This window comes from Myxocyprinus asiaticus, chromosome 21 (genome assembly GCF_019703515.2).
Source record: "Myxocyprinus asiaticus isolate MX2 ecotype Aquarium Trade chromosome 21, UBuf_Myxa_2, whole genome shotgun sequence".
Lineage (NCBI taxonomy): Eukaryota > Metazoa > Chordata > Actinopteri > Cypriniformes > Catostomidae > Myxocyprinus > Myxocyprinus asiaticus.
In genome coordinates, this window is record NC_059364.1 from 39,409,541 (window position 1) to 39,422,561 (window position 13,021).

The 13,021-nt window shown below is 38.1% G+C and overlaps 1 protein-coding gene across 3 annotated transcripts in view; it reads left to right on the forward strand.

Annotated features, from left to right (window-relative positions):
• Positions 1–13,021, forward strand: part of LOC127412406 (prosaposin-like) — a 245,168-nt gene extending 232,147 nt beyond the window's left edge. For 2 of the 3 annotated variants that reach the window (XM_051648730.1, XM_051648729.1), the window contains exons 6-15: positions 469–657; positions 1,337–1,477; positions 1,594–1,650; positions 3,809–3,979; positions 6,549–6,641; positions 6,955–7,138; positions 7,242–7,405; positions 8,863–8,943; positions 9,030–9,137; positions 10,193–13,021. In XM_051648730.1, the coding sequence (XP_051504690.1) occupies positions 469–657; positions 1,337–1,477; positions 1,594–1,650; positions 3,809–3,979; positions 6,549–6,641; positions 6,955–7,138; positions 7,242–7,405; positions 8,863–8,943; positions 9,030–9,137; positions 10,193–10,228 (1,224 nt within the window). In that variant the 3' untranslated portion in view covers positions 10,229–13,021. The remainder of the gene's footprint in view (positions 1–468; positions 658–1,336; positions 1,478–1,593; positions 1,651–3,808; positions 3,980–6,548; positions 6,642–6,954; positions 7,139–7,241; positions 7,406–8,862; positions 8,944–9,029; positions 9,138–10,192) is intronic. The other variant, XM_051648731.1, reaches the window with a different exon arrangement.

The following is a 13,021-nucleotide window of genomic DNA, read 5'->3' on the forward strand; positions in this document are numbered from 1 at the left end:
ACCCCACCTCAATCCCCAGTTAGCCTTGTTTGGCCCAAGGGTTATCGGTGGGCCAAAGGCTATTGGCCATAATCCCCGAGGAAGCCCTGAGGCGGCACGATGGAGCCATGGAAGTGACAGTGGGAATGCAAATGTCCCTGGCACACACTAGCACGCCATCTGGCCCGATAGTGGAAATACGGCTACTGACAAATGGATTGTGTGGACTGACTGATACTGCTTAAAAGTAGCGGCCTATGTAGACGTTAGATGGCAGCTCACTAGTGTTTGGAAGAGGGCTTCAGTCAAAGAGTTTTAATAAGAGTGCTGGTTATCTACAAAGCAACCTTCGTGTTAGAGGCTCTTCCTCCGTTGCATCAAAGTCATAATCCTCTTTGTAGAACTGAAAGAGGTCTGTGGATTTAGTTGCAGATTCTGTTTAATCGTTTGTATAATTCCTTACAATGCTTCTGTGTTTCTGTCTGGCAGGACGACCCTAGTGTGGTGTGTGGTGCTCTGGGCCTGTGTGTGTCCCAGCAGGCAGCTCTGGGTAAAGCTCTGCTTATGTCAAATGAAATCCCTCAAGTAGACCTGACCCAGCGTGTCAACCCCTTCCTGCTCAACATCCCTCAACTGCTCTACCCCAAAGAAAATGCCAAGAAGGAAACCCCCAAACAGGTAATGAGTCATTGCTGTCATCCTCCAGCATGTTTTAATGGAAAAAGTCCAATGAGACCCCAAATATTAATGTGTCTACCCATGCTAAAACACCACGGCAAGCATCACTATTATAGCTCAAACACACGCCCTATTGATTCTCTATATTTTTCAGCCAATTGATGATATTCAATATAGATTTTTTTCATTATCTGTTTGCTCTGAAATGTTTTTATTTTTATTTAATTTTTTTTTTTATCTGAGAAACAAAGTCATTTGAACTAAACAGCCACTGTATTCATGGAGATTACAATTTTAATGCATGAAATATATATTTTTTAAAATTTATATGCACCCAAATGTGTTACACAGTGTGTATGTGACAGTTTCATGTTCCTCATTACAGATCTGGTGAAACACTGTTTATCTCTTTATTGCAATATTCATGATCTTAAATACCGTCAGCAAAATCATTGTGATTTTATAAATAAAAATCATAAATATTTGAAACCTAGCCCAGCAATTGACCAGTATATTTTGTGTCCATACTTGAAATATTAATTATATAAAAGCTATTTTATAGTGTTTCCCACAAACCTAAGTTTGTCTTTTTATTTTTATATATTTTTTAATTTAACACGCATGAATTTGTCTCATCCTGCTCGTTCCTTAAATAACTGATGTTATGTTCTGTTTGCAGAGTGGAGACGTGTGTCAGGACTGCGTTACATTCATCACTGACACTCAGGATCAGGCCAAATCCAACGCCTCATTTGTCAATGCTCTGCTGGTGCAGGTGGAGAACCAGTGTGAGCTCCTGGGACCTGGCATGTCTGATATGGTGAGAACATTTGGAATAGGGGGCTTGTCTCTAATGCCTTAAAATGCTGCCTATGTAGCTAATGTAAAATCTTAGATTTTAACTAAGCCTAAATCTTGCCTCATTTCTTAAAACAGTGTAAGGAGTACATCAGCCAGTACGGGCCCCTGGTCATACAACAGCTCATGTCTATGGTAAGTGATTGCATTTCAAATTTCTCATTTGTGCAGGCATTTGCGTAGTTTCATCCATCCTCCATTCCAGGAATGTGAGCTAAAATTCCCCTCCTTGTGGCACACCACAGTGAGCGGTTTTAATATGATGTAGAGCTTGTTGCAGTTTTTGCCAGTCAAATGAACAGACCTGCTCTTGTTCTCCTTCCTATTAAAGCATTCTGCATATCTGCCAGCTTAATCCACATCTCTAATCACTTGTTTTCTTGTTTTATTCCTTATCTCATCCTCATTTCCTTTTTCCTCTCATCTTCTGGTTTTGTTTGCTCTTGTCTCCAGGAACAGGTAGGTCTCTCTGACCTGTTAGTCTTATCCTAGCTTGTGGCTTTTAATCCATCATGTGGCTTTTCACCTGTGCTGTCTTCTAATCCAAATTTTTTTGCTAATCTTTACTGTTGTGTTGACTAGCCACTCACTTGCAATGTTAAAATGGGTCTAACCCTTGGGGTTCCATGTTAGTTTGGTTTGGTTTGTAGGTGTAGTACCAGACTAATTCATTATAAAATCAATGGTCTATAATGGAGCACATTTTCTGTGAATAGGGTTGGGAACAAAATATAAAAAAATTAACATCTGCATTCTTCTGTGATGCCATACTAAAATACTCTGACAGGGATTCCTGAGTCATGACAAAAGAAATGGGTTTAAGACCAGTTGAGTTTGCAGTCTGAACTGAATGGGATAAGGTGCGGCTTAGTGAGACGCTAATAGTTGAATTGAATGAGACACCCAAATGCACTGTTAATGGTGTTTCTATATTCACTTAACTGTCCCTTATTTGAACAGTAAAATGTGATTGGAAGTGCACAATAATTAAAACAAATAACCGCAATCAGACGATTAGGTCCGAAAAGGGGGCACTATTTCACGAAAAGTTAACGCTTAAAATTTTCAAGTCTTTGAAAACGCATGTCAGGAATATATGGGATTGTTCGAAAGCTTAGAATCTGAACTTTCATAGATAACCAATACTTCTGTGTTTATATTACATAAAATTACAAAATAAGGCCTGAAAACATTTGCATTGCAGATCAGCGCCACCTAGAGGCAGTGTGGTAGAAATATTAATATGCTATGTCTTTCACATAGCACTTAAATTGGCAAATCAAATATGAAATGAATGCAACTGTACAGTTTATTTTGTTGCCTGAATACCACAGTTTGAAGGATTTTCAAAAGAATCTTTAAGTCATCAAATACAAACGTCTCTTATGCGACGATCTCTGCCGCTGTAAGCCCCAAATAGCTAAACTGTGTGTCTGCTTTTATTTTAGGCAGTTTAATAAAAAAATTAGCCTTTTTTTTTTACTTGTCTGTGAGCTTCCTTGTGTGAATAATCCAATTTTATCTTTGTCCAGAACAAAATATGTGGTCCAGCAGGAAAAGCATGCCAAACAAATCATAGGAAATATGTTATTGACTGTTGATCTCGGCTTTCTAATGACCCCAAGATTGAGCTTCTAGTCCACTCAGAGGCTGAGATATTCAGTGAAAGTTTCTGAAAAAGATCCACAGTATGTCTAAATGGTGTGCATTTAAATTTGATTGTGAACTTGCAGGCAGCAGCCCAAAAAATGCCCCAGAGTTGAAGATGTAAGGTATATTTGAGTACCTTACATTTATAAATACCAATTATTATTCTTCATGTACTAAAAGAATCAAAACTATTAAGTGGAATCAGAAATGCAATTGTTAAAAACCTCATGATTCCAATCCTTACCTGTGAAGGCACCAGTTTTAGTTAAAATGTTACTTGAGCTCTGTATTGGATAAAATAGTTGGTGCTCTACCTAGACCAGCAGCAACTGTGACTTTCCTCTATCCCATCCACCAGATCATACAATCACGCATGTGTCCTGTGTTTGCATGTGCGTCTTCTGTCCAACTGACTGGGTGGTATGAGATATTTTGTGCATGAGGTGGAGCGTCATCATATGTAACCCCTTATTCACAGTGGTGTAACGCAATGGATGCTGCATGCCATCATGCTGGAAGATGTTGCATAAAAATGCCAGTCATTGCATGCCTGAGGAATACCACTCATCTTGCCTATTGTTTAAATGTGTAGTGAGAAACTGTGCACTAACTGAATATCTATACACTTACAATTTCTCCATAGCAACCCAAGGACATCTGCTTTCGTGCTGGTTTCTGCCCCACCGGGCCCAAGACTGTACTCATGCAGAAGCTGGTGCCCGCCAAATCCATCCCTGCCAGTAAATCCATCCCTGCTGTCAAGATGTTCCCTGCAATCAAACTTGAAACGCCTGTCGTAGCCAAGCCTGCTAAGGTAGAAGAGTATAGTTTCTTTTGATTTCATAGAGTATGAACCTGTGAAAATTAGTCCGACTCTAAAGATAAGCATTCAAAAGAAAATCAAACATGTTCATGCATGTCGCAGACCAGTCGCCGACTCAAAACATCAAAGGTGACTAACTTGAGTCGTGTAGTGTGTACTAGGCTTTAGATGACACCAGAAAGTGTGTTCATTTTTAACCTTCAAACAGAACAATAGTTGGTTCGGTGTCTGTAATATAATTTGTAACGCAGTTATATTAATCCTGGGATTGTTAACCCAAAAATGAAAATTGTCATTTACTTGTACTCCTGCACTATGACTTTCTTTCTTCTGTCGAACACAAAAGGAGATGTTAGGCACACTGACAGCCTCAGTTACCATTCACTTCAAATGCATTGAAAAAATATGCAATAAAAAGTGAATGGTGACTAAGGGAGCATGTCTACTAACATCTTGTGTTCCAGTCATACAGGTTTGAAACCACATGTGTAAGGGCGTTTTCACACTTGGCCCATTTCAGCGGTCTGAGCACGGTTCGTGGGATTTTTAGCCCATATGTGAACAATCCAAACGATCTCAGACCCCTTTAAAGTGGACCGAACCGAGACATCTCAGGAGGTGGTCTGAGTACCATTCGCTTGCAGCCTGCAGTTCAGTTTGCTAATAACGTGCATTGTGAACTCAAAGTGCTCCAGGCTAACTTGATTTTCCCTTTTGAATAATGCCAAACATGTTTGACCCTGAGAGGTTATCATTCACCAATATGCTTATTCCATTTCTATGGAGATGACAGTAAGTTGCTGATGAAAACTATTTAATCTGTTTAACCGGACCGCATTGGAATGTCACGTGACAGTTAAGAGATTACAATACGAATATGTTACTGTTGTTTTCAGTGAATAGATGTTGCCCGAGGCGGTCAATAGATAAAACCATGATCGATCATATTTTTTGTTTGGAATACGACTAATCTACCATAATCCATGATTGAATTTCTTGAACTTTGCCTCTAAATACAGTATTTTTAATATAAAAATATAATGCATTCAGTGTAATGCATTGCTTTTCCCAAAACAAGATGTTATATTTTTACACTATGTAATATTATTATTATTTTTTTTTTTTTTTTTTTTGATTCAGAAGATCAAAAAAATATGTTTTATTGTACAAAGACACCTGTACTTCATTTTACGGTTATTAAACATGTTTAATAATCTCATAAGTTAATATGTAGGGATAATTGTACTCTTAACATTTAATATAGACATAATAATATAAACAATTTGGTCTTAAAAAGTGGTCTGGGTTCCACAAAAACAACACTGTATGAATGCAAAATGGACTGAGACCTGTAACAGGTCAAGTGGACCAAAAAGAGAGATGAGCCCACTTTCAAGGTCTCACAGTGTGAATGAGAAAGAGAACTGGGTCCTTTCTCACTCGGTTCACTTTTTGGTCCACTTAAGTATTTGGTTCTTTTAAAGGGGACCCAAGTGTAAAAAACACCCTAAATAATGACAGAATTGTGATTTTTGGATGAACTGTCCCTGTCTTAGTTTCAGGAATTTGTGTTTTTGGCATATTACATTTAGGAATGGGCATTTTCAAGTATTTTTGTAGTCAAGTACTCTACACAAAAAAACGAGTAATCGATTACTTGTACATTTTAAAATTACGTTGAAAATATGTATGACATGCATGATATTTTATATTTTGTCTTATTCACAAACAATACCAGGAATGGTTTCAAAATAAGGTAATTTAAAAAAATGATATGAACAATATAAATGAATAAAAATGAGAAATATTTCAGTAAAACATTTGTACTCATCCGGAGTGTACATGGAAACTAATACTGATGACATAAGGAGAACGCACACAGGAAGTCTACATACTTCTACATAAGGCCATCACTTTTTTTAGCATTTCACATGTTATTCAGAAAAACAAATGGTGAAAGTTTGCTTTTTAAAAAATGTGCTCTGCCTGTGTTTAGAGATGTAACGCAATTCACATACTTGTCTGATAAGCTTCCAAGTTTCTTGTACCACTTCGCAGTATCTTTACAACATTAAAAGCAGATCCTCATCTGTTGGTTTGCATGAATCCAAGAACTGAATACAAAGAGTGGAATTCAATCAAAATATTACAAGTACAGTATTGTCACACTTGACTTCACACTTAGCCAAAAGACACCATCTCTTCATCTTCTCTTATCCAACACCTCGATGATAACACGTCCACCACGCCCCTCAGTAGACTCGATTGTTACTGCGAGATTTGGTGTGAGATTCAGAGGGAAAGTACAGTATTCAGCGCTGCTCACGGCAGGCAAAGGAAAATCAGTTTGCGATCCGTTTGGTGTTTTTAATAGTAGCTGGTGCAGAACGAGTACTCTTACTCATGCACATCCCTAATTACATTGTAATGTTTCTAAAGAATTTACTGATTTATTAAATGTTTGCAACTGTTATTGGCTCTAACACTTTCAAGTGAAATTTGAATGAGGCAATTGTCTAAATGCATGACCTTTCCTTAAAGTGTCTGTTTGTTTTGACAGAAGATGATGCGTGTGCGTGACCCGCCACAGTGTGCCATCTGCGAGTATGTCATAAAGGAGGTTGAGGCAATGCTCGAAGGTCAAACATCTGAGGTATGATGCCACCTATGAAAAACAGTTTTCTTCTGATTGTCAAACTTCCAAAATTAAAACCCCTCTGTTTAAAACAACTTTGGATATCTCTACATTTACTTGTACTGAGATATTACAGAATTAAATACCTACAGAAATGTACTTCACCTCAGTGGATATATTTTTATTAAGAACTTGAGTTTTTTTTTTTCTTTGGCTCAAATCTAAAGACTCATGAACAACTCGGATGTTTCTGTAGAATTTGCATCTACAGTGTACACGATTCTGCCATTTTAGAGTGTGCTGACTTTTTTTCTTTTTTTTTTTAAATCAGGAAGAGATTGTGCAGGTTGTGGAGAAGGTCTGTGACATTTTGCCCTCCACACTCACAGCACAGTGCAAGGATCTGATTGAGGCCTATGGACAGGCCATCATTGATCTGCTCGTGCAGGAGGCTGACCCCAAAACTATATGCACTTTCCTCGGGCTCTGCAATCAGGCCAGCCGCACCTTTATCCGTTAGTACATATAATGTTTGTCTTTTTTTTTCTTATTATTTATGAATTTATCTTCAGATGAAAGATTTTATTGGTTTATTCTTGCCCTTTTCCTGCCCTGCAGCTGAAATGGACAAGGCCAGGTTTCAGAATGGCGGTTTGTGTGACGTGTGTAAGATGGCTGTGCGTTACGTGGATGGGATCCTGGAGCAAAATGCTACTCAGGCAGAGATCGAGGATGCTGTGAGGAAGGTCTGCAAATTCCTGCCTGATTCAGTCAGAGACGAGGTGTGTTAACATTTAATTATGCCACTCAACCAGATAAGACGCTTCTGATCTGTACCGTAATTAAGCTTCAGTGCCCGCCTACTTTTTCAGCCATCATAAAGTACTTAAGCGTTCTAAGCCATGAACCAAATCAACACGCTCCGGGGTGAATCACAACATTACAAACTTTGATTTGAAGCAAAAAATTATTCAAAAATCGGACAAAGACAAAAACAAGTCTGTTTACTTGATGTCTTTAATTAGGGAATGAACTACAATACCATGAAGCATTGCAAATGAGGTAATCAAATGAATGATGGAAAATTAAACCATTTAAAATTGTTGATTTTTATGTGAAAATTATTTAATTGCAAAATATTGTGATATATGCAAGTAGTGCCGCCAAAACGGCGCCAACCCGCATCTCAGAATAGCATTTTGAGATGCTATTCTGCTCACCACAATTGTACAGAGCGGTTATCTGAGTTACTGTAGACTTTGTCAGTTCGAACCAGTCTGGCCATTCTCTGTTGATCTCTCTCATCAACAAGGCATTTCCATCCACAGAACTGCCGCTCACTGGATGTTCTTTGTTTTTGCCACCATTCGGAGTAAATTCTAGAGACTGTTGTGTGTGAAAATCCCAGGAGATCAGCAGTTACAGAAATACTCAAACCAGCCCGTCTGGCACCGACAGTCATCCATGCGATTATGATATAATCAGCCAATCATGTGGCAGCAGTGCATAAAATCATGCAGATATGGGTCAGGAGCTTCAGTTAATGTTCACATCAACCATCAGAATGGGGAAAAAATGTGATCTCAATGATTTGGACCATTGCATGATTGTTGGTGCCAGATGGGCTGGTTGCAGTATTTCTGTAACTGCTGATCTTCTGGAATTTTCACACACAACAGTCTCTAGAATTTACTCCGAATGGTGCCCAAAAAAAAAAAAACATCCAGTTCTGTGGACAGAAATACCTTGTTGATGAGAGAGGTCAACAGAGAATGGCTAGGATGGTTTGAACTGACAAAGTCTACGGTAACTCAGATAACCGTTCTGTACAATTGTGGTGGGAAGAATATCATGTCAGAATGCTATTCTGATGGCGCTGTTTTGGCGGCACGAGGGGGACCTACACAATATTAGGCAAGTGGTTTTAATGTTGTGGCTGATCGGTGTATTTGATGTAGGCCTATACGATTTTTATTACCGTGTACGATCTGCTTATTTTTGATGAGTTACAACACCGCTGTAATCTAGCACTAATTTAAAGGGATAATGATTTAACCATTTTAAGAGCACTATATCTTGAAGCACACGTCAGAGTGATTTAACAAAGCAGAGCTGCATAAAATGACTCTGGTAGTTTCAGTTTGACAGATTTGTGCAAGGAACCAGTCAAATTGCTCATACAGAGAATGGTGTAACGGCAAAAACTGTATGACTGACGTATGTGCTGTTTTCTTTGTAGTGTGATCAGCTCGTCCAGCAGTACGAACCTCTGCTGGTACAGCTGCTGCTCCAGACGCTCGACCCTGACTTCGTCTGCATGGTAAGATTACACTGCTCTCTCACACTCTTCCAAATCATGTGGTCAGTTGTGGAGCGCTGACTGAGGTGGTGTGTGTTGTCAAACAGAAGCTGGGAGCATGTCCTGCGGCCGTGCAGAGGCTGCTGGGACTGGAGCAGTGCAGCTGGGGACCTGGATACTGGTGTAAGAACGTGGAGACGGCTGCACGCTGTAATGTGAGTACTGGGGAAAAAATAAATAAATCAGAAATTGTGTGCAATGTCATTTTGCAAGTAATGAAATCTGATCTGTTGATATCGGTACAATATCGGGGCAGTGGTGGCTCAGCGGTTAAGGCTCTGGGTTACTGATCAGAAGGTCGGGGGTTCAAGCCCCAGCACCGCCAAGATGCCACTGTTGGGCCCTGAGCAAGGCCCTTGACCCTATCTGCTCCAGGGGCCGTATCATGGCTGACCCTGCACTCTGACCCCAGCTTAGTTGGGATATGTGAAAAAAAAAGAATTTCACTGTATATGTGCAAATGTATAATGTGTGATTTTAAATAAATAAAAAAAAAAAAAAACGTCAGTATATTGACAGTAGAGCCAAGACTAGCTGTCATTGTGGAAAGGATGAAAAAGTGAATTTTTCCTGTGCTAATCTCACCATGGTGGTGAACTCCATGAGGCACATCAGAGACATTACTGGACTGAAACCATTTGTTGATAAATACCGCATGTGAGCATAAATTAATGAATTCAAACATGGCTGTAGACACTGCTATGCTTTTGATATGGCATCCAAATTATGTAAAATTAAACGCACTTCAAAAAATCTACACTATACTATATGGGGGGCCTCTAGTGGCTATAAGCGGCACTTCAGCACATAAACATAATATACACACAACACATTACAGTTTAAATCCTCTTGCATCTCCTTGCTGGACAGCGAAAGATGCATTTAATAGGTCCTGATTTCCTTCTCTCAATCTCTGTGCAAAACCAGCTGAATTCCATTATAATTTAGTAGCTATGCTGATGAAAGTGGTTAGAAAATGTTTTCAATTGCTATAGTTCACTCTGCTTGCTCTGTAATGTTATGTTGCTAGGGTTACAAACGGCGCATTAATATCGAACGGTGATTTAAATGGACCGGAACTACCTGTGCATTCAACAGTTTGAACCGCACGCATTCCAGCCAATCAGAATCAAGGATTCGAACAGACTATGGTATAAATATTTGTATATAATGATGTGTTGTAAATAAGGCTTCCATCTCTGTTTTCTAGGCTTTGGACCACTGCAGGCGCCACGTGTGGAATTAAAGGAGATACAGAGCATCCCAGAACAATCTTGGGGAAACCCTTTTTTTTTTTTTTTTTTTTTTTTTTTTTTTGCTGTAGCGCTGCTTTTCTGTTTTGAAATCAAAACTTTGTTTTCTTTTTAAAAGTGACATTTGAATGATGTCACCACTAATTTAACAGCCTTGTTTCTGGAGAAAAGACAGCTTTTTACTGAAAGGATTTCACATTTTTTGAGGGGGCAGGGTTTTGGAGGGAGGTATGACTGGCAGGTGTAGCTATATAGAAAATACACTGAACTGGAATTTAAGCTGCTTTGGCGTTCTAGGGGATTTTTATTTTTCTAAAAGTAATGTTGTTTTTTTTTAGCTGTACTGTGTTCCTTTAAATATGCACATAGCATTCAAGTCTTGGGAGGAAAATGTAAATGGAAATAGCTAGTGCCTTTGATGGGTGAAAGGGTTTGTGACCTCTAAGAATGAAAATTAAATGTACCAGACAGTTATTGGACCCCTTAATATCCCCTGTCTCCCTGCTCACTGTAACTGCATATACAAGCACATGCAAGGCCAGTGTTGTGATTTAATCTTGTTTTTAATAGTGACTGTTTGATCCTAACAGAAGTTAATTCTCTTTAACTTTTGTCTTATTAATGAGCTGAAGGTGAAAGTGATCTTGATTTGGTCCCACTTAATTTTTGCCACTCAGTTATTGACCCTTTTACTGCTCGCTAAATGTTTTCAGTAATGGTCAGATTTGATCTTGTGCTTCACACAAGACTGTTCAGACTGAGCCTTTTTTTCCTTTTTTTTTTTTTTTTTTTTTTTAAACAACTGAAATTAAACCCACCGAAACCCATTTGTCGTGCTTTCATTGATTTTTGTCAAAATAATTTGTCAAGTCTTCGTTGCAACGATCAGGTTCTGGAAGTAGTAATCCCATTCATTTTCCTCAAATTTATTTTTAACAATAACTGATAAACAAAGCTATGCTATATAGCTTTACAGAAGCATAAGTCAGTGATCTGAACTTAATAAAAAATATGAATTTCCAAATTTCCGGTGTTACCATGGACATGTTAATTGCAAAATGACTCAACAGACTGCCTACTCACATAAAGCTTTGTGAATGTCTTAAAAGTTTACATGGCAAATAAATGTAAATAACATTTTGCAATAAAAAAAAAAACAATTAAATAAAATCTGATACAAAATATTTTAAATCAAAGTTTGTAATGTTTCATCTCTGGTTTTTGTTTAAAGCTTAATATTAGAATATATTTGTTTTAAATCGCTATGGAGAAAATGAGTGGGAAAAAATATTTCCAGAGCCAAGGCTACTGAATAAAAAAAGTGGGTGATTAATAAGGATGAAAACATGAATAGAAATGGTGACCAGTTATAACGCTAACATACACTTTCATGCATATTTTTTTAATTGTATGCCAATAGTGAAGTTTTAATTTTTGCCTTTTTGGCAGTAATGAATGTGAAATATAGCTGCGTGTTTCAAAAAAGTAAACAATACATTATGGATTAATCAACCAAGTAGTAAAGCACATATCAGGCATATAATCTTAGTATCACTTTTGTAGTTCACAATTAAATTTTACGAGCGTTCCCAACAGTTTTGTACTTTATTGCCACAGGTAGTTTTTAAAATTGTAGATGTAGACGATTTGAAGCAACTGTATGTTCATATTGTACATGCAGGTGTACGATCTGAACACATATGCAGTTAGTGAGAAATCATGTGTAACTAGGCCTACACATTTCTCAGTAAAAATGTGTGATTTCCTGATTTAGAGTTTAGAATTGGAATGACATTGATTATACAGTTATTTCTATGGCTAAATGTATGTGGTTATTTCCGTTAATAAGGATTTGACTAGTCTAGGAATTTCAGCGAAAACAAATCTTTATGCTACAGCTTACAATGGCATTTTAGAAAATTGTGTGACCGTGTGCTTTTAACTCTGTAGCAGCAGTTTGGGGAGGGCCCTTCTGGTTCCAAAAAAGACAAAAGCAAGATCTACTTGTCTTGTTTTTTGATGTATGTTGAATTAAATCAAGGAGGCGGAAAGAAATTAAGTAACCCTGCTGTGGAAGAACTTGACTGGCCCAAACCTGAACACCTATTGAACACTTTAGCATTAAAATTTGTCCTCATATAAATTACAAGAATAGCCAACCTGTTATGTAGAAGGGCTGTTTACAGTTTTGGCCTTTTAGTGTGATGACTAACTAATCTATCGGGAAATCTTCCTGGAAAACACCCTCCAGTCATTGGCCACTTCCAAGGGTTGATCACTCACATAACGCCTGCCAGAGAGCTTTTGACGTGTGCTTGTGCAGATTAAATTCAAATATCTCAGTGAAATCTTGTGGACACTTCAGCTATAGTTTAAAGGTGTGGTCACACTAGACTTTGCTCCATTCACTAACATTCATTTCATACACAAGTGAATGTGGGAGAGTAACCCACTCAAGGTTGTGTTCTAGTGATTGTACCACAGTTCGCTAGTGCCAAAGAAAACAATTTATGGCTTTTAGCAGCTTACTGATTTATTGTAACATCCTGAAATATGTTGGCGTGACAAAGCCAACATACTGTTAATCTAGAGACATGTTTTCCCTGACTGTAACTCGTTCTACATCCACAAAACTTGGTACAGTTCTTCAGATTGTTTTTCTAATTTATCATAATTACAAGTTTTCTGTAACCAACCTACCTACATACTGACTGACAGACTGTCAAGCCAACATAAAAGACTTGACAAACTTTTTATTTTTCATTAAAAACAGAAGGTCTACAGCA